The sequence below is a fragment of the Chrysochloris asiatica genome, unplaced genomic scaffold (genome assembly GCF_000296735.1).
Source record: "Chrysochloris asiatica unplaced genomic scaffold, ChrAsi1.0 scaffold00048, whole genome shotgun sequence".
Taxonomy (NCBI): domain Eukaryota; kingdom Metazoa; phylum Chordata; class Mammalia; order Afrosoricida; family Chrysochloridae; genus Chrysochloris; species Chrysochloris asiatica.
The window spans coordinates 18,538,462-18,561,472 of NW_006408566.1; the positions used below are offsets into that span (position 1 = coordinate 18,538,462).

The following is a 23,011-nucleotide window of genomic DNA, read 5'->3' on the forward strand; positions in this document are numbered from 1 at the left end:
AGTGCCATATTGCTTTCCAGTGAGGCTGACCATTTTGCAATCCCACCAGCTATGCAAGAGTGTTTAAGTCTCTCCACATCCCTGCCAGCACTTATTGCCCTCTACTTTTTTGATCTTTGCTGTTATTGCTGGTGTAAGATGATATCTCATTGTTGTTTTGATTTGCATCGTGGTTAAAAATCGGGCTGCGAACCAGAAGGTCAACAGTTCAAAACTACCAGCTGTTCCGTGGGAGAAAGATGAGGCTTTCTGCTCCCGTAAAGATTTACAGCCCCAGAAATCCTGTGCAGGGTCGCTATGGGTCGGAACTGACTCCACGGCACATAACACCAACAACAAATGGCTAGTGATCGTGAACATTTCTTCATATGTTCGTTGGCTGCCAAGATCTCTTCCTTGGTGAAGTGTGTGTTCATGTCCTGTGCCCATTTTTTAATTGGGTTATTTGTCTTTTTCTTATAGAGGTGTTATAGTTTCCTATATATTTTAGAAATGAGTCCCTTGTCACAACTAAGGGTTCTTACCCATAATCTTAACCCAAAACATGGTTATATCTCGTAACAACTGTCAGTGTGTAGAGCTACCCCTTTCAGATAGAGCACACAAGTTCCAGTGCACAAGAGTTCCTCCACCTTTTGCTGCTGCTTATTAGAAGGTTAAATGTTGGAATGTATCTCCAGATATGTACTATTCTTTTTCTCAAAGTGCACCTACTTCATTCATTTACATTACCTGTCTAAAGAATGTTAACTTTTATACTATTCCATGCATATGTTCTCGTTAAGTGCTGCTGACTCAGTTCTGACTCACAGTGAATCTGTATAGGATTTCCAAGGAGCTACTGGTGGGTTTGAACTACCGACCTTGGAGTTAGCAGTCCAGGGCTTATCCTACAGTGCCACATATACGTATTTCCAGTTTTCTAGTGGTCATCAAGTTGATTCTGTCTCATAGCAGCCCCATGTGTGTCACAGTAGAATTGTGCTCCATAGTGTCTTCAGTGGCTGGTGTTCCAGGAACTGATCACCACACCTTTCCTTTCATGTGCCCCTGGATGAACTCAAACCTTCAACTTTTCAGTTAGTAGCTTTGTACTGAAACTATTTACATCACCCAGGGACTCCTCATGCTAACTTTTAGGTCTGGAACCCCAGTGCTAATAGTACTGAATAAAACTCCTGTAAAAGAACACATCCTCATCCATCAGGAAAAATCTCTGATGGTAGGCCTAATGAAACTTCACATTTAAAACAGCTCAGTACAGTAGTCGCAAGTGTCTATTAGAACATGATAAAATAAGAACGTCCTTTTGTCTGGCTTTAGGATGCATACATGCCATCTGCTTCCAAAAGCTGTGGGAATACATGGTCCTCTCTACTTTGTTCTGTTCCCTTTAAATAAGTTTGGCTCATGCACTCAAATGAACACAGGACAGGAGTTTCACACACAAAGTACGTATCAGCATTGATGCTACCTTCCAAGGACACACCAAACCACTTGTCAAGGCTACTCATTCTGAGCTACAGATTCCATGTTCCCCTCTTCACTGGGTATAAACTCTAGCTCTTTGGGAGCCAACTCTCCCTCACCTAACTTCCCACTCAAACCACCGGATTGTGACTTTTGGCCTCCATACTTGTGGTGAAATGAGTTCCTTTCTGTGACCTTTTGCCTTAGTTGGTAGGGAAAACGGCTTAACAAAAAAAATTTCCCCCCTAAGCCCTGAGGAGTTACCAATGCCCTAGTATTCTACCCCAGAGGAATTGTTATTTTTGTCCGGATTGACTGACATTTCCTGGGTAAGCTATAAACAGCTTATGGTTTAGCACTTTTTGAATGGTATTGGGATGTAGCCTACCCTGATATTGTCATGCGCCTTGCAGGATTGGCAAACAGGCAATGTAAATGAAACATTTGTATCTTACAAATTGGTCTGCTAATCTCAAGGTCAGCAGTTCAAATTTACCATATACTCTATAGAAGACAGATGAGGTTTTCTACTCCCATAAACATTTACAGTCTTGGAAAATATATAAAGGATCACTATGAGTCAGAACCAACTCCAAGGTACATAACCACCACCACCACCATGCAAATTATGTGCCTATGATCTACCAAGCGGGGATTGGTCAATGTGTGGCTCTGATGGGAAGGCTATACCTTTAAACTGTATGCAGCCAACCCCACAGAGATTTTTCAGACAGATAGCAGCATAAGCAAAAGGAAGGGCAAAAAGCAAAGCAGCAGAGGGAAGAAGCAAGGAGTCTCCTAAGAAACTTGCAACTTGGGGTCAAGGGCTATAACACTGAGGATAGCAACAAGTCCAGAAGGTGCCCAGTGGTAAAGACAGAAGCAACCAACCTGGAAGAAGCCAGTTGGCAGAGTTGGTCATAACTGGCCTAGAAGGAACCCTATGGCAGAGCTAGTAGTGACAGATGGCAGGGCCAAGAGGAAGCCTGTGTGGTAGAGAGACATCCTTCACTGAAGAAGGAAGACTTTGCTAAAGTGCTTTTGGATCCTCATTCTGATTCTGAATAGTAGCCTATTGATCCTGATCCCAAGGTGAACCCCGTAACTTCCTTAATAAACCATTTAAAGAGGAAGACCCTCAGCGAGATGGATTGGCAAAGTGGCAGCAGCATCAATGGACTCAAGCGTGGCAACAATTGGGAGGTTGGCCCAGGATCGGGCAGTGATTCATTCTGTTGTACATAGGGTAGCTATGAGTTGGTACCTCGATGGCGCCTAACAACAACAGTGCACTGTAAATTCTGTGTAAAACATTACACTGGATTAAGGAATGTAGAAAAGAGGTAAAGAGCTCTGTGAGAAAATAGTTGGTGTCAGAATTGGTAAAAAGGGTTGGAAGACGAGGTATCTCTGATGGCCACTTCATAGTACTCAGCTCTAAGCTGATTCGGGCCATTATCCCTCCTGGAATTGGACAGGTTCTGATGTTATTCCTCCCCCTAGTTCACAACACTCCACCTGTAAACCTCACTACCAGTGGGAAGCAACACAAACCTGATCTCAGGTACCACCTTGGTCCTTTGACCTGACAAGCAAAGTTTTCCCCAAACCAGTCTGCCACCGCCAAGGAAACGGACAAGAATAGTCCTACCTTCATGGTTTACTGGTAAAGGATGAAACTGCGTATCCAAAACAACTAGAGAACACGTGGCATCAAATCCAAGTCCTCGAATTTGGTTTAAGTCAATTCCTTGTACAACTTTCTGTTTGAAAAACAAACAAAAACTTCAATTAAAAACACTAAGCTTTTTAAAATTTGAAGACATGTTGTGACTTGAAGAAAACATGGCAGAATAGAAAAAAATATTTACAACATAAAACAGATACATGTTTAAATATCACTAAAAGACCAAAACGGCCTATAAATTTATAAGAACTGTCAAAAGGTCCTACAAATTGATTTTTAAAAAGACAACCAATCTAAATTAAAATTTAACAAAGGACATAGTAATTTCAAAAAAAGAGAGAAAGAAATGGTTAAGAAACATATGAAAAGATTTCTACCACGACTTTAATTGAATAAATGCAAATAAAAATGTTAATTTTGCTTTTTTTATTATTGGCAGCAGTGTAAAAGATTAATAGTATAGAGTACTGACAAAATATGTAAACGTGAACCTTCTTGAATATTCTTGTAAATATCTAATTTCGTACAAATATTGGAGAATTTTAAAACTGCATTAACTTTTGGTCCACAATCCCACTTCTAGGAAGCCTGTTTTAATGTAAGTAAATGTACATGTAAAAGAATGTTAACTGCAACATGGCTTAAAAATGTATTTAGATAATGGAAAACTATGTTTTATTAACTAAATTATGCTACATCTGTAAAATGGAATATTAATGGGAAGAGAGGGAACTGCTAGGTATAATTGTATAAAGAGGTCCGCCACTGATCTTAGAAAAATAAAGGTAGGGAAACTAGACAAAACTGTCAAAAACAACCATTTCATTGCTCTGGAAATGGAACAGTCATACAATGTATTGTTATTGTTATAGTGTGCCATCAAGTTGATTCCACCTCATAGCAATGCTAAATAGGGTTTCCACAGTGGCTGGTGGGCTTGAACTGCTAACCATATGGGTAGCAATTCAGTGCTTAATCTACAGTGCCAAACCAGGGCTCATATGACAAATTGTTGTTGTTGTTAAGTGCCGTTGAGTCAGTTCCGACCCATAGTGACCCTGTACAGGGTTTCCAAAGGTATAAATCTTTACGGGAGTAGAAAGCCTCATCTTTCTCCCGCGGAGCGGCTGGTAGTTTCGAACCGCTGACCTTAAGGTTTGCAGCCCGATTCGTAACCACTACGCTACCAGAGCTCCATGTGACAAATTAGGAAGAATTTATTCATGAAAAATCAAGTTTATATTTTAAAAAATCCTCACAGAGAAAATTAGGCCCAGATGGCTTCAGTAGTGAATTCTATCAAATAGTTAAAGAATAAAGTTATTGTTGTTAGGTGCCACAGAGTAAGTACCAACTCATAGTGACCTTTTGCAAACAGAAATAAACACTGTCCAGTCCTGCACCAACCTCACAGTCATTGCTACATCTGAACCTGTTGCTGCTGCCACTGTGCCAATCCATTTCATTGGGGATCTTCCTCTTTTTGTCCCAACCTCCACATTACCAATCATGATCTTCTTTTCCAGGGACTGGGCCCTCCTGATAATGTGTCCAAAGTATGAGAGATGAAGTCTGGCCATCCTGGCTTCCAAAGAACACTCTGGCTATACTTCTTGCAACACAGATGTGTTTATTCTTTGAACAGTGAATTAGGAAGACCATAAAAGAATTCAGTCATTAGTGTGTAATGCATCAAATCTGTTCTTGAGATGATTTCTAAATTCAGGTGGGATATGTTCAAGATCAAATTTTAGACTTTATTTTCTCATAAAGATATCATTAATATTACCTGCAAGTAAAATTTTGCTGAAGATAATTAAAAAATGATTGTAGAAGTATATCAGTAAGGAAATGCTAGTAATCCAAACCAGATTTTTAGTCAAAATGTGACCTTGAGTATATACATCTGACTCTAGAGACCATCTCAAGAACAGATGTGATTCATTAGACACTTATGAGCATCACCAAAAGATTTGTGGGATGACATGAAGAGTGTCATACAGCAAGAAACAAAAGGTCAGTAAAAAGACAAGAAAGAAAGAAAAGACCAAAACAGATGTCAGAAGAGAGTCTGAAACTTGTTCTGGAATGTGGAGAAGCTAAAGCAAACAGAAGAAATGAGGAAGCAAAATAGCTAAAGAGAAAATTCCAAAGGGCAGCTGAAGAAGACCACAAAGATTACGTTGAAATGAACACAGAACTGGAGTTCGAAAACGAAAACGGAAGACGACGCTCAGCATTTTTCAAGCTGAACGAATGGGGGGTGGGGTGGGGGGCGGGGACTTCAAGTCTTGGGTTGCAATATTAAAGAACTCTGTGGACAAAATATCAATAAGAGGAAGCATCAAAAAAAGAGGGAAGGACAACAAAGAGTCATTGTACCAAAAAGAATTGATATTTAACCAACTTGAACTGAAGGCATTGGCATAAAACAGGGCTCCAAGAATTGACAGAATACAAATTGAAATGTTTCAACAAATTGATGTAGGATACTCTAAGTGCTCACTCAACCATGCCAAGACATTTGGAAGACAGATACCTGGTCAAGCTATTGGAAGATATCCATATTTGTGTCCATTTCAAAGGTGACCAAGTCATAAATCATCTAGTAATATCTTTAGTATCACATGCAAATAAAATTTAGCTAAAGATAATTCAAAAAACAACTGTAGCAGTACATCAAAAGACAGCTGCCAGAAATCAAGCTGGCTTCAGAAGAGGATGTCAGACAGATCTTGGCTGAAAGTGGAGAAAATAAAAAAAGATGCTTACTTGTACTTTACTGACTATGCAAAGGCATTCAACTGTTAGGATCATACCAAACTATGGACAAAATTGTGAAGAATTGGAATTCCAAAACACTTAATTGTGCTCATGAGGAACTTGCACATAAACCAGAGGCAGTCATTTGAACAGAACAAGGAGATAGGTTATGGTTTAAAAGCAGTAAAGATGTACATCAGGGTTGTACTTTTTTTATCATACTTATTCAATCTGTAAACTGAGCAAATAATCGGAGACGCTGAATTGTATGACGAAGTACCTGGCATCAGGGTTGGAGGAAGACTCACCATGCTATGCAGATGATTAAATTAAATTTATTAATTTAAATTAATTTGATTAATTGATTAAATTCTATGCTCTGCAGATGATTTGAAGTACTTAGTGATGAAGATCAGTGATGGACTGAACTTCAATGTAAAGAAATGAAAATATTCACACTGGACTAAGAAATAACATGATGAAAAACAAAGACTGAAGTTGTCAAAGACTTCATTTTGGGGGGATCCACCATCAATACTCATGGAAGCAGCTGTCAAGAAATCAGATAACATTGCATTAGGAAAATCTGCTGCAAAACACCTCCTTAAAGTGTCAATAAGCAAAGATGTCACTCTGAGGACTAACATGCACCTGGCCCAAGCCATGGTATTTTCAATAGCCTCATATGCATATGAAAGTTGGACAATGAATATGAAAGACTGTAGATAAAATCGGTGCATTTGAATTAATGGTGTTGGAGAACAATATTGAAAGTACAGATAGTCAGAAGAACAAATAAATCTGTCTTTGAAAAAGTACAACCAGAAGGCTCCTTAGAAGTGAATGTAATAAGATTTGTCTCTTATACTTTGGACATGAGGATTGGTCCCTGGAGAAGATCATCATGCGTGGTAAAATGGAAGGTCAGCAAAAGAGAGGAAGACCCACTACAAGATGGACTGACACTGTAACAATTGTGAGGATGGCGCTTCTCTGAGCAGTGTCTCATTCTGTTGCACAGAATCTCCGAGTCGAAACTGACTCAATGGCACATAATGACAACAACATACGATCTTATACTAGAAGTTCTAAGCAGCACAATACTGTAACTTTTTAAACAAATTCAAGTATGTAGATTGGAAAGGAAGAAGTTAGTATCTTTATTTGCAGATGACATGGTCTCACATGTAGATAATCCTAAAAATATACCCCCTCCAAAAAAAAACACTAGAACTAATAAAGGAGCTTAACAAGACACAAGATTAACATACAAATATTAATTCTATTTCTACATATTGTCACAAACAACTCAAACATGAAGAAAACAAGTCCATTTACAATAGCAATAAAAATAACTTTGAAATTAAATTTTTTAAAGAGCTCAAGGCCTGAATAATCTGAAATCTATAAAACTTTGCTACAAATAGCTACAAAATTGGGGGGGGGGAACCCCACTGCATTCATGGAATGGAAGATTCAACACTGCTAACAATTATACACCAAGTCTTTAAAACCCCACCAGGCTTTTTTTGTGAACATTGACAAGTTGATCCTAAAATTTATATAGAAATTCAAAGGACCTACAAAAGCCTAAATATTTTTGAAAAAGAACAAAGTTGGAGAACTTACACTATTTAATTTTTAAACTCCCTATAAAACTTTTATTACTAAGCTCGTGTGGTCAGGCACAAGAAAAAATTTCTTGAAGAAAAGAACTGAATAGAGGGATAAAAACAAAACCTAAACATTTATAGAAAAGTAATTTTTCTATATGCCAAGACAATTCATGGGGAAAGGATGGACAGCCCTTTTGGCAATGAACAAATGAATGTTCATATGCAAAAATAAAATAAGATTGAATTCAGACCTTTACCTTAACTATACACAAAAAGTAGCCCAAAATGGATCCCTAAAAGTAAGACCTAAACTATAAAATTTGTAGAAGAAAATATTGTGGAATTATTTATTGCTTTGGGTTAAGCAGATTTCTTTCATTCTTTCTTTTTTTTTTTTTTAAAAGTTTTTACTGTAAATTGAATGATAGTTTACATTGGAAAACATCAGTTTTACACGATCGTTTCATTGCAATGATTACAATTTCCTCTGTGCATCATTATTCAACAGTATTTGCTTCTATTGCCTCTGTTTTGTTTTGTTTTGTTTTGGGGTTTTTTTTTTTCAGGGGGGAGAGTATACACAAAAACACTTAGGAATATATAATAATTTAAACAAGCAAACGTCACATTCTGCAAGCCTGCCTCCTGGCTGCTAGCACTCAGTCTTTCTCTGAGTCTAGAGTCCTCACCTCTGCCTCCATCTCTGATGTTGCTGCTTCTCTGGATAGGGTTCTACATTCTGCTCGTACTCTTCTCCCTTGATGGTACTAGGGTTCTGTTTCTGGACTGTAAGATTAACTACTCCCCTGTTTTTGTTACAAAACTTCTACCTTTACAGTTTTGACAGTCACAATTAGTCACTATAACAATTACTCACTATTGAATCATAAGAATCATATCCCCATCTCTTTTCACCAGACCCATGTAGACAAGATGAAAACTATTCAGTGGGGACTCTACCTTCACCCCACACACTCTGAAACTAAACTCCCTCTTGTAAGCCAGTCACTTCGTGCCTTTATCACCCCTTTATTTTAGGTGGCCAATGTCTAAGTTGCTCATCCCTATCTCCCTGTATGCAAAGGGGATAATGATACTTGATGTGAAGAGTCCTTCCCTCTCAGTTGGTATTTTGAGCTACTACATCCATAAACATAGGTCAAGTTCATCAAATTGTAGCATTTTACACTTGTTTCCTTTATCAAAAACTGTTATTTGTTTTTATCTTCCTTTAGTTGAGTTCTGATTATTAAGCCATCAAGCTAGGTCAAATGGGTACCATATGCAAGTTTGGGCTTTCTTGTGTGTCTCCTCTCACTTCATATCAGCTGGATGATTCACTCAGCTCTAGTCCTCCGTGGCTATGTCCTTGCCCATGGGCTCAGGATTCCCCAGGTCTTCTTTCTTTTTAAGTAATTTATTTTCAGTATTGTTGCTGTTTTTGAGAATGCACACAGCAGAACATATACCAATTCAACAATTTGTATTTGTACAATTCATTGACAATGACTAAATTCTAACACTTGGGCAGTCATTCTCATCTCTTTTTCTGAGCTACTTCTCATAAACTCACTGTCTCCTAAGTTTCCTTTTTAACCTTTTGAGTTGCTCTTGTCAGTTGGATCCCAATTAGGCTCATCTTAAAAGAGCACAAAACTCAAAGCAGTAATTCTTTACTAGTTAAACTAAACTGTTTTTTGGCTTTAAGAAGACTCCAGGGAATATTTTTGGTTTCCGTTTTAAAGATTATCTCAGAAAAATCGTTTCAGGGGTTCATCCAGCCTTTACGGTTCCAGAAAGTGTGGAAAACATGAGAATTTGAAATTCTGTCCTATATTTCCCCCTTTTTGATTAGGATTATTCTATAGAATCCTTAATCAAAATGTTCACAAAGGATCCATCCATTTCTTCTGGTCTCATGGTAAAAAGGGCAGTTCTTCAGGGAGGCAATTAGCCACACAATTCCTTCTGCTGGTCCTGACTCGGCTTTGTTCTCTGTCAACAGAGACCAATTATTATAACTTGGTAGACAAATTTCTTAAAAAGCAAAATCTATAAAAGACAAAACCAATAAATGTGATTTTATCTAAAGTGTTTTAAAGTTTCTCTGCAACAGAAATCATAAGAAAATTTGGGAAATTTTAAATAATTTGCAAATATTTCCCCCAGTTTATAGCTTGTCTTTTTGTCATAAATTTCTACACAGAATGTATAAGTAACACATAACTGAATAAGAAGCCAAACAGCCCACTCATAAAATGGGCTGAAGATATGAATAGGTATTTGACCAAAGACAATATACAAGTGACTAATAATCACATAAAAACATTGTCAACATTATTGGTGTTGTTAAGCGCCATTCAGTTGGTGCCAACTCATAGCAACCCTGTATAGGGTTTCCGAGCATGACTGCAGTTCAAAACGACCCTGTGGTCCAGTGCTCATCCTACAGTGCCACAGCAAGACTCAACATTATTAGCAGTTAAAAAGATACAAATTAAAGCCACAGTGTGACCACAACCTAACCATTAGAATCACTATAATTAGAAATGTCAACAATACAAAGGATAAAGGAATTTTTTTTTTTTTTTTTTTTTAGGGTAAAGGAATTTTGAAGTAAGTGGAACCCTCATATGTCATATTAGTAGAACATAAAACACATACAGTCACTTTAGGAAAAATCATCAGTTTTTAAAATATAATCTATCACACAACCCAGCAATTTCATTCCTATTTATTCTAAAACAAATGAAAACATTTATCCACACAAAAACTTATACAAGAAAATTCATAGCAACATTATTCATAACAGTCAAAACATGAAATGAAGCAAATGCCCATCATGGTTTCACCAAATGGCCAAACAAAATAAATTATATCCATATTTAATAGAATATGTTATAGACTGATTTATGTCCACCCAAAATATGCATTGAATGAAGGGGCTTAAAGAGTTTGAGGAAAAATGAAATTAAAAGATAAATATCTATGTGACTGAATGCAGATTATGTAATTTCAAGCATTCTAACTGCTCTCTTGCTTTGCTGGTTTGCTTCTCTACACCATTTACAGGCACAGCTTCTTCGGCTAGGAATGGCCTTCCAATTTATCTTGGAAAGTACTGGGAAGAGGTTAAGATCAATGGCTTTGCATGCAGACTGCCTGAGTTTGAATCCAGGCTCTGCCACGTACTAACTACAGGGCTTTGGGAAGTCACATTGTCCATTCCTTTGGTTGTCAAAGATGTTATAGGACCGCAAACAAGATGTAATTAGCTCAACATCAGTAAGAACACAAGAAACAGAAGATGGTGTTATTAGATTAAATGAGGTGCCTCAGATCTTTGAACACCCAAGACAGCAGTCAATCAATCAGTCTAGCCACACTAACCCTCTAAGCCTACATTGCTCTGTGACAAGAGAGTATTATCTGACTCAGGCAAGTCCATCTCACATAAGGTTACTCAAGAAAGACATTGGTTGAGAAAATGTATATGTCTCGATAAAACTCAATATTATAGGCATCTTTAGAGTTGAAAACAACCCACAAAATGATATCAAAAGAGTCACCTTCTAGTCCTAATTCTTTGGGACTAGAATTCTTTGGGGTCTGTTTACCCTGATATAATTACATCAACTTTTTGAGCCTCAATTTCCTGATCTATAAAATGAGGATTATAAAAATGAGAGATACCTGAAGGTGAGGATCAAAGGAGACAACACCTGTTGAAAGGTCTTAAAACTATTCAAACTTTGTAGGAATTATAAAGAATGGAAAACACACATATGCCTTATAAACTGTGGTCATGAAATATTTTTTATGCATAAAGCACATCATACTCTCTGTGCCATGTAAGCACATACAAAATGACTGACAAAGGGAAGAGCAATAGAAAAGACGAGATAGGCTCAAACCTAAGAATCATGGTGGGAATAACCTTCCAGCAGAAACAAAGAGAGCAGTTCCTTCAATCTATTTTAAAAATGCCCCCTGAAGACAGTTCTATATTCTAATCCTGGACTTAATCTCAAAAAGGATCAATGGCAATACCTCTAAAATGAAGATATGAGATAGGAATTGGAAGAACAACAAGGTAAGCCTTGTTGTTATCAAGTGTTGTTAAGTCCATTCTTACTCATAGCAACCCTTTACAGGGTTTCTAAGGAACAGCTGGTGAGTTTGAACTGCCAACCTTGTGGTTACAGTCCAGTGCTTATCCTATAGCACCACAGGACTCCATTTATTTAGACTGTTATTGCTGTTGTTGCTAAATGACATCGAGTTGGTTCCAACTCACAGTGACCTTGTATATGTTTCCTAGGAGCGGCTGGTGGATTTGAACTGCCAACCTTGTAATTCAAGCTGACCTTGTGGTTCGGTGCTTATCCTATACGTGTTATTGTTGTCATTAAATGCTGTAAAGTTGGTTCCGACCCACAGCATGTCTTTTCCATCTAAAATATCCTAGAAAGATCGCTGGCAGGGTCTCAGTACCCAGAAGCCATTGGAACTTGACCTGGTAGCCTGATGATTCTTTCTTTATACTCTTCTTAATGGACGAAAGCAGCTTAGTAAATTCATCCCAACAATTTGACTTCAAGGGATTTTCCCCAACTAGAAAGAAAACACATTACTCTTCTGAAGAATTTCCAGAGATTTCCAGAGAAGATTTCTAAACCTCATTTGGTAACCTGGTCCATGTCTAACAATTGTCAATTAGTGGCTATGGGGCAGCAAAAAAGAATTTGGGGAAGATATTATACACCACTTTATTCTTACTGTGGGAACTGGTTCAATTCTATATATGCTTTAAATCAGCAGACTATGCCATACTGTGTAGAAAGACAACTCTCCTTACAAAACACTAAGGCTCTATTTGGACCAGTGGTCAAACCTGGGACTAAAAGCAGAATCTAGCTTACATTAGAGTTCTCTGTGGATGGTATTTGAGTTCTTTTAAATCTTAATGTGAATGCCTTTGACAGCTTGGGGGACATGTGTGAGATTATAAAGTCCCATGTTCTGTTACCCTATTGCCTACACAATTCCCTTACATAGTTGGTCCTCAATCCCTCTCAGCAATCCCTCAGCAAATATAACCAAGCCCCTTTTAGGGCCAGTGATGCATTCTTCTAAGAAGATATTTGAGAAACAATGGAGAACATTAAAAAAAAATTCATTTTCACATTTAGGTTATATTTTAGTAATTGAATCTTAGTGTGGTGCTGTGGGATAAAACACTGGATCATAAGGTTGGCTTGAACCAAAAGGACAGTAGTTTAAACTCACCTGCCACTCACTGGAAGCCCCATAAAGGGTAGCTATGAGTTGGACCGGACTCAACAGTACTTAACAACAACAACTGAATATAGATCAAATAAATAGGTTCACTATTATTGTTGGAACCTGGGTGTGGTGCTGTGGGTTAATGTGCTGGACTGCAAAGCCAGTATGAACCTCAAGGTTGGTGGTTCAAGCTCACCAGCTGCTCCTTGGAAACCCTATACAGGGTCACTATGGGTCGGAACAAACTCTATGGCACTAAACAACAAAACATTGTTATTGTTGTTAATAGGTGCCTCCAAGTCAGTTCCAACCTATAGCAACCTATAGCAACAAATTTTGCTCAGCAGAACAAAATATTTCCAAGTTCAATGTCAGCCTCACAATTGTTGCTACATTTGGGCCCATTGTTGCTGCGACTGTGCCAAGCCACTTCATTGAGGGTCTCCCTCTTTTTTGCTTTCCCTCTACTTTACCAAGTATGATATCCTTCTCCAGGAACTGGTCCCTCCTGACAATGTATCCGAAGTATGACAGATGAAGTAAGGCCACCCTGGCTTCTAAGGAGCACTCTAGCTATACTTCTTCCAACACAGACTTGTTTGCTCTTTTGGCAGTCCATGGTACTTTTAATATTCTTCTCCAACACCATAACCTAAAGGCATCATTTTTTCTGAGATCTTCTTTATTCATTGTCCATATCATTTCACATAGATATGAGGCTATTGAAAATACCATGGCTTGGGTCAGGCACACCTTAGTCCTCAAATGGACATCTTTGTTCTTGAACACTTTAAGGACGTCTTGTGCAGCAAATTTGCCTAATTCAATACGTTGTTTGATTTCTTGACTGCTACTTCCATGAGTGTTGATAGCAGAGCCAAGCAAAATGAAGTCTTTGACAACTTCAATCTTTTCTCCAATCAATAATTTCTAAAAATCATATAAACAATTGGTGCTGTTAAGTGCCACTGAGTTGGATCAGACTCATAGTGACCTTGTATAGCATTTCTGAGGAGCAGTTAGTAGGTTTAAACCGCTGGCCTTATAGTTCAAACTGACCTGCAGTCCAGTGCTTATCAAATATTGCCACATTAGGGCTCCATAAATTAAATAGCATATATAATTTATAGAGTGTATGTTAAAACTGGACTTTTAGGAGTCCAGTTCATATATGCATGTGCTTATTCCAAATAAAACATGGTCAGATGATCTCTGCAATCATTGAATGTCTATAGACAAGTTCTCTCAGTAATCCACTTGAGCCTTGGTAGTGTAGTGAGGTGGGCTGCTAACCGCAAGGTCACCAGTTTTAACTAACCAGGTGCTTCGCAAGAGACAGATGAGGATTTCTACTCCCATAAAGATTTACAGCCTCAGAAACACTCATAGGATCATCATGAGTCAAAACTGAATCAATGCCATGCAGTAACAACCAGCAACCTTGTTAGAGTGCCTTCAAATAAAAGGTCCGATCAAAACAGTGGCTTCCATGGAATCTGCTGGACCAGTTACATTCATGGCAGAGAAGTCAGCTCAGCGGGATACAGGTACTTTCTGAGGATTCAAAAGGAGTCATTTTGATTGATTTTCTCAAAGGATACAAAATAATCACATGGGTTTATTTTGAAGAAGTTCTAAATAATTTGAAAACTACACAGGTGAAAAAAAGTCAGAAAAATTATTAACTTTTTCCCATTAGGACTATGCACCTGCTCATCTTGGGGTACAAGAGCTCTCCTAGGAGAATTTCATAGGAAACCTCTTGTCCTGATCTTGCTCCTTCAGATTTCTTTTTGTTCTCGTAACTCAAGTAACATTTAAGAGGAAGACAATTTGAGTCCCTCAATTTTGCCAAAATTGCTGTTTTGACACGGTATAAATCAAAAGGTGCAGAATTCTTCAGGGAAGGGTTAGAAAAAGAAATACTGCCTTCAAGAGTGTACAGACCAAGATGGAGACTATTATCAAGAAACAATAGGTTCACATTTTGATATTTTTGCTTAATAAAAGTTTCTATTATTTTGAAGCAATACTTTACTTACCCTCATATTTATATAATTAATATATAGTTATATGTAGGTATGCACTAGATCTCAAGGTCAGTTTGAGCCACAAGGTCAACGATTCAAACTCACCAGCCACACCTCAGAAACCCTATGCAGGGTGGCTCTGAGTCAGAAACAACTCTGCCGCACTTAACAACAGCAAATACTTTAGTGTATATATATATATAAAATATATAATTGTGTTCTTTTAAATCTTAATAAGGTTGCCCTTGACAGCTTTGGGGACATGTGTGCGATTTGTATAGCTTTTATATATAGTTATATATTACGTATGTATATTTTAGTATATATATGAAATATATAATTATGTATATAAACTATATAAATATACTTTATAAATTGTAATTAGTTCTTGGAAAGAAAAAGGCTGTGTGCTGGCGGCCAGGAGGCAGGCTTGCAGAATGTGCCTTTTGATTGTTTAAATGACTATACATTCATGAGTGTTTTGGTGTATATTACATCCCCTCCCTCCCCTAAAAAAAACACAGGAGGAATAGAAGCAAATACTGTTGAATGATGATACGTGAAAGAGACTGTAATCATTGCAATGAAACAATGAGTGTAAAAGCGATGTTCTCCCATATAAACTATTACTCAATTCATAATAAAAACTTAAAAAAAAAAAAAAAGTTTGTAATGAGTTCTGGTGGAGGAGGAGTTAATGTGCTTGGCTACTAACTGAATGGTTGACAGTTCAGCCACCTGCTCCCTACAAAGAGGCTGTGGTAGTCTGCTTCCATAGAAAGTATAGCCTTGGTATCCCAATAGGGCAGTTTTACTTTGTTTTGTCAAATCACTATGAATTGGAATAAACTCAAAGGTGGTGGTTACCGTAAACATACTATATAAATAATAAAGAGAATATATATATAATACAAGGGGGCTTCAAAAAGGTTGTGGGGAAATGTAAAAGAAAGATACCAACTCATAGCAACCTTATGCACATCAGAAGGACACACTGCCTGATCCTGGGACAACCTCACTATTGTTGCCACACTTGAGTCCACTGATGTGCTATTTGGCCAATCCATTTTGTTGGGGGTCTTCCTCTTTTTCTCTAACTCTCCACCTTACCAAACACAATATCCTTCTCCAGCAACTGGTCCCTCCTGACAACACGTCCAAAGTCTGAGAGACGAAGCATGGCCATCTTGGCCTCCAAGGAGCACTCTGGCTGCACTTCTTCCAACACGGATCTGTTGGTTCTTTTGGCAGCTCATGGTACTTTCAACATTCTCCTCCAACACCACAACTCAAATGCATCAATTCTTCTACGATCTTCCTTATTCACTGTTCAACTTCCACATGCATATGAGGTTATTGAAAATACCATGGCTTGGGTCAGGCGTACTTTGGTCATCAAGCTGATAGCTTTGCTCTTAACACTTTAAAAAGGTCTTATGTGGCAGATTTGCCTAATGCAATATGTCGTTTGATTTCTTGGCTGCTGCTTCCAAGAGTGTTGATGGTTGATCCAAGAAAAATGAAGTCCTTGACAACTTCAATCTTTTCTCCATTGATAAGAATGTTCTTAATTGGTCCAGTGGTGAAGATTTTTGTTTTCTCGACATTGAGATGCAATCATACTGAAGGCTATGGTCTCTGATCTTCATCAATAAGTATTTTAAGTCCTCTTCACTTTCAGCAAGCAATGTTGTATTATCTGCATGTCACAAGTTGTTAATGAGTCTTCCTCCAATCCTGATGCCATGTTTTTCTTCATAAAACCCAGCTTCTCGCATTATTTGCTCAACATACAGGTTGAATAAGTATGGTGAAAGAATACAACCTGCCACACACTTTTCTTAATTTTAAACCATTCAATGCTCCCATGTTCTGTTCAAACAACTGCCTCTTGGTTTATGTACAGGTTCCTCATGAGCACAATTAGGTGTTCTAGAATACTCATACTTTGCAGTTGGAATCTACATAATGGCAGTCTGTTTGGTATTTTTGTTGTTGATTTTCTTTTATTTTAATCAGATAGAATTGTTGGTTACCCTATAAATATTCTAAACCTGTGCTGGCCAATACTGTAGCCACTAGTCATATGTGGTTACTGAGCACTTGATATGTAGCTAGTAAAATAAATATTCTAAACCTGTGCTGGCCAATACTGTAGCCACTAGTCATATGTGGTTACTGAGCACTTGATATGTAGCTAGTAAATTTTAGGAACTTAAGTTTTTAAAATTTTTATTTAATATTTAACTGAAATACCCATAGGTGGGCAAGAAATTTGGAAGACAGCTAACGGCCAACTGATTGGAAGAGATCCATATTTCTGCCCATTCCAAAGAGAGATGACCCAATGGGATGCACAAATCATCAGACAATATCATTAATATTGAATGTAAGTAAAAGCTTGCTAAATGGCTGCAACAGTACAATGACAGAGCACTTCCAGAGGTTCAAGCTGGATTCAGAAGCGGACATGGGACAAAGGATATCATTCCTGACATCAGGTGGATCTTGACTAAAATCAAAGAATACCACAAAGATGTTTACCTGTGCTTTATTTACTACACAAAGGCATTTGATTGTGTGATTATGGCAAGCTAAGTAACATTGTGGAGTATGAGTATTCTGATACACTTAATTGCGCTCAAGAAAAATCTGTACATAGACCAAGGGGAATCTTTCAGACAGAACAAGGGAACAGTGAATGGCTTAAAATTAGGAAAGGTGTGTACTAGGGTTATACTGTTTCATCATATATGTTCATCAAATATACGGAGCAAAAAAGCAGGGTTATATGCAGAAGAACATGGCATCAAGATTGGAGGAAGACTCATTAACAACCTGCAAAATGCAGATGGTACAACATTGCTTGCTGAAAGTGGAGAGGATTTAAAATACTTACTGATGAAGACCAAAGACAACATCAGCCTTCAAGATATCAAACAACATATTGCATTAGGAAAATCTGCTGCAAAACATAGACATCTTTAAAGTGTTCATGAGCAAAAATGTCAGTTTGAGGACTAAGGTGCACCTAACCCAAGCGATGGAGGACAATATTGAAAGTACCATGAACTGCTAGAAGAACAAACAAATCTCTGTTGAAAAAAGTATAGCCAGAATGCTCATTAAAAGCCAGGATGGCCAGACTTTGTGTCTCATATTTTGGACATATTATCAGGTAGGACCCATCCCTGGGAAAGAACGTTATGCTTAGCAAAGTGGAGGGTAGGAGAAAAAGAGAAAGCTCCCCGAGATGGACTGGCACAGTGGCAGCAGCAATGGGTTCAAGTGTAGCAATGATTGTGAGGTTAACGTAGGATCCTGCAATGTTTAGTTGTGCAGAGGGTCGCTATGAGTTGTACCAACTGAATGGCACCTAACAACAACAACAAAAGGTGCTAGTGACAACCATATTGGACAGTGCAAATCTAAAGAATGAGTAGAAGTTAAATATGTTGGTAGAGGGTAGAACTAGGGTACAGGCAGAAAACAGAATGTGTGAAGACTCCTGGGACTAGAGAGAGGCTTGCCTATTTGAGGACATGTGATTGGAAGGCAGAAAACTAGGAGAAACTTTATGAGATCGGTACCAGACCTTGCAGGACCCTGAACACCACATTCAGGTTTTTGAGTTATGTCCTTATCACTGACATGCTGTGCTATTTCAAGCTTTAAGCAAAACACTGAGAAATGGTTCACATTCAAGAAAAAACTATCACTCCAACTGCAAGAATGGATTGGAGAGGAAAAAGAATAGACACAAGGCAGTTAGTTATGAGACTCTTACTATAATCTAGGCAAAAGATGATGTATGTGGTACTGGAGATGGGGAGGACCCAATTGGTTTGACCCTTAACTGATCTGACTTGGGCTTATTACACACTTTCTGGGAGACCTTGGGAAAGTTCCTAAATTGTCTGCTTTTTTGTATTTTAACTGTAAAATGGGAATAACACTCTCTTTCCTGCCTAAATTATAATGAGGATCAAATCGATAGCAATGTGCTTTGTAAACCATAAAGGCCTTAGGGATGTACTGCTCAATCCCACATGGGCTGCCCCTCTTCTGCCCTCACCCTTCCAACCATAACTCAGTAAATACCATCTGACTTAGAATAAAATGGTATTTCATGGTCTTCATATATAGTAGCTTTATTCACGTAACTGAACTGTTTCATTTATAGAGCAGAGAGTTTGTTTACCTCTCTTATGCATACTCCAGTGCTTAGCAAAGAGCGCAACATATAATTGTTATTGCTAAGTGCCATGGAGTCAGTTCCAAGTCACAGTGCCCCTGTATAAGGTGGGTTTCCAAGGAGCGACTGGTGAGCATGAACTGCCAAATTTGCAGTTTAAACAGACTTTGCAGGCCAGCACATTAACCAGTAATAGGTGCTCAATAAATGTTTGTATATTGAATAAAGGAATGACAACTGGCATTTGCCTGTTGGCTAATGATTCCTCCTGCTTATCTTCTTCCTGATCGACATTCAGTACTAAACAAATATTAACTTGTAATGCACTCACTTTATTGGGTGAGTAAGATTTTGTGGCTCCAGAAACAGATAAAAGCCTTTAATATCAGAAACTGTGAATGGCCTCTAGGTCTTATGTGCTTCCACAGAACCTTGTAGATGTGCTGAGTACTGGTAACAATAAAGATCTGTCAACTTTGGTAGTAGGACAAAAAAAGAAGATCTGGAATAATCATACTGAGTTCTAGTCTAGTCTCTAATCCTTATTAATTTCAGAACCTCAATTGCTCCATATGTTAAACAGGAAGACTGACAGTTTTCCTTTCTACCTCACAAAATCATCGCAACAAGTAAACAAGATGAGGGGAGCCAGAATATTATATTGGTTGTCAATATCTATAACAGTAATTCAACAATAGCTAATGAACACCTAATTTATGCCAGGCAATAAATTTTGAAACATAAATGGCGTCAGGGCCATGTATGACCTCTTCTGACTACACAGGCAGGAGAACCAAACTCCACATCAACCCAAGGCTAATCTCTATGAGGTGAATGTCAGATATGCCTCCACCATCTAACCTGTATTCTAGTCTGACACCAATCAGCCCTCCCAGGGCATACTACTTCTCTGGTGGGCTCAACATTCCACTGTAATGGCCATTAAGAATTCACAGGCAATACTTCTGTTCCCATAAAGATTTACAGCCTCAGAAATCCTGTACAGGGTAGCTATGAGTCAGAACTGACTCCACGGCACACAGCCACCACCACCACTCACGATTATCGGATTTATTAGGGAAGTGAACAGGCTACAATTCAGCATTAGAAACAACTCAGGATACAGCAGTTCTCTAGTTAGGAACTCCTCTTCTCAGTCATGCAGGCATGCCTTACTCTTGTCCTTGGCCTTTCAGCCACTTGGCAGCTTGTCCTCTGTCCAGCTCAGGAAATTGTTACAAAGCTCCTTTAGTGCTTCCTGTAAATGCCCAAAGGGCACATTCAGCAAACCAGCCTTCTGCGCAAAGGCACACTCAACTTTATTCGGTCTGTGGACCAGTAAGTCTCTCCCTGCCATTGGCTCTGCCGCCGCCTCTGCTGTCATTGCTTTTCAATGCAGGGATTTCGTGCTCTGCTTGTGGTTTTCTTTCTTGATGGTCCCAGGATCATCTATCTCTGCTTCTGAAATGGCAAAACTAACTAGCCCCCATGTTAGAGTATCATATACTCTATTTGCATGGTCCCACCAAATAATTTAGACTCCTGGTGTGGCACTGTAGGATTGGCACTGGATGGCAAACCATAAGTTCAGCAGTTCAAGCCCACCAGCTCCTCCTCAGAAACCCTATGTTCTTGTTGTTAAGTGCTGTTGAGTCAGTTCCAACTCATAGAAACCATGGATAGGGTTTCCAAGGAGCAACTGATAAATTTGAACCGCTGACCTTGTGGTCCAGTGCATTATCCCACAGTGCCACACCAGGACATCAAGAAGCCCTATACAGGGTAGCTATGAGTTGGAATCAACTCGATGGCACTTAACTACAACAACAATAAAAACAAAGTCATTTGGTAGAAGTTATACAGACTATGATGTGGTTGTTACTGTTGTTAAGTGCCGTCGAGTTGGTTCCAACTCATAAAGACCCTGTATAGGGTTCCCAAGGAGCCTTATGATTCACAGTCCAGGGCTGATCCTACAGAGCCACACCAGGAAAATGGCAGAAGAACCATAATTCGCTGGGGTTATAGGATGAATCTCTCCAAGATTCAGTTCAAGGCTTTAAAAGAACCAAATAAACTAACAATTAAATACAAAGGGGTGACAAAAACGAAGCATCAGGAGGCTTGATGGCAGCTAGGATGGAGGTTCAGTGAAGTTCACCTTCAGCAATAACACAGAATAACAGGCAAAGCAGCGCCATGGCAGAGCTCTAAAACTCGGAACCACATAGGTACGAATATTTTAAAAGTTTAAAGACTTATAGCTAGTAGAACTTGAAGCGAAAGTAAAAAATCACATACTTTTGCATCTGCCGGGCTCAGCAGCCAGGAGCCGACAACTTGGGTGAGACCAAACAGCAAGACCAAGGGGACAGGAGACACCACAGAAAAACACCACAGGAATCTCAGAGCAAAAGTGGACAATACACTTTGTCGGGTTTGCTTTGTCCTAATTTTCTTTTTTCATTTTTGGTATCTGTTCATTGCCTCCCTGCCCCCTGTTTACACACCTCCATTCTGGTGACTTGGGGAGGGGGGGTGCCTAAGTGAGTGGACACCCCCCGACCTTCACCACTAGTGGGTTCTTCTCTCACGCATGAGCACAGATACTCTCAGCCCAAGAGCTGGCCCTGAACTGTTTTCTTGTTTGTTTTTTAAATATACAGAAAAGGCCTGGATAATTGTTTAGAGACAGAAAGAGAGTTTACCAAAAAACAGGCCTAAAATTAAATTAAATCCTGTGGTACAGTATAACAATCAACAGTGGTACCTTGAAATCTCTCAGGCAGCTTTGAAGGCAAGAAGCTGAAAAGAGGACATTAAAGTCATACTCATATTAGGCTACAGAATTTTTTTTTTTTTTCCCCATCTCTCCCTCCTCTCCCTTTTCTGCAATTACATACTTACAGTATTCAGTCTAGCTTTGTTTTGTTGTTGTTGTTGTTTGGGGGGGGGATCTTGCTTTTTGTTTCTAGTGCTGTTTTGCTGTTTTATGCTCCCCCTTCTATCTTTGGGGAACTCTTTCACTCACTATATACCCAAGAAGTGACAGCAGCTGCTGCTTTATAGTCAAGCTATAATCACACTCTATAAAACACCAAAACCCAGGCAAGAACCAATACCAACTGCCATATACCAGGGAAGCACACAACACCTGTGAAAGTTACTCGGAGTTAAGCAATAAGAAGAGTGAAAAGGGAAGCCTACATCCTGATCACTTCTACCTGGAAGCAATCAGAAAGCATAAAAAATACCTAAACACGTACTCAATTAAGTATTAAGTCCACAGATAAACACTAAACATGTCCACGAAGCAAACGCAGACAACCATAACAGCACATATCCAAAAACAAGATAAAATATCTAAGCCAAATGACCTTGAGGTAGACCTGGACTACATTCTGGAAGGAGGACAGGCCTTTGAAATGCCTCAGAAGGAATTCAGAAAAATGATTATAAAATGTTTCAAAACACTTTACAATGGAGTTGACAAATATAAGGAAGAAGTCAGGAAAGCACTACAGGAACAATGAAATAAGATAGATACAGCATTGTAAACAACTCAAAACCTACAAAAAGACGCCCAAACAATCAATAACAGAATATCAGAAATAGACAATACTCTGAAGGGGCAAAGGAGCAGAATAGATGAGATGTAAGGCAGATCCAGTGAGCTGGAAAACAAATCTTTCAATACCACTAAGATAGAAGAGCAAACAGAAAAAAAAAAAAAAAAAGGATTTAAAAAGTCTGAAGAAGGTCTAAGATTCATGTTGGATAACATGAAGAGGAATACCTTACGAATTATCAGCATTCCAGAACAAAAAGAATCACACAAGTTCACAGAGGAAATAGTTGAAGAACTACTAAAAGAAAATTTCTGTAACATCCTGTAAAGTGAAAGGATAAAACATTCAAGAAGCTCAATGAACCCCAGGAAGGACAGACCCCAAAAGAAAATCAC

The 23,011-nt window shown here is 38.6% G+C and overlaps 1 protein-coding gene across 3 annotated transcripts in view; it reads right to left on the reverse strand.

Annotated features, from left to right (window-relative positions):
- The window catches only part of FGGY (FGGY carbohydrate kinase domain containing), a 677,880-nt gene that overhangs the window by 629,155 nt on the left and 25,714 nt on the right, over positions 1-23,011 (reverse strand). For 2 of the 3 annotated variants that reach the window (XM_006862487.1, XM_006862486.1), the window contains exon 2: positions 3,122-3,233. The exons of the other annotated variant lie outside the window; for it this stretch is intronic. In XM_006862487.1, the coding sequence (XP_006862549.1) occupies positions 3,122-3,233 (112 nt within the window). The remainder of the gene's footprint in view (positions 1-3,121; positions 3,234-23,011) is intronic. 3 annotated transcript variants of the gene reach the window in all.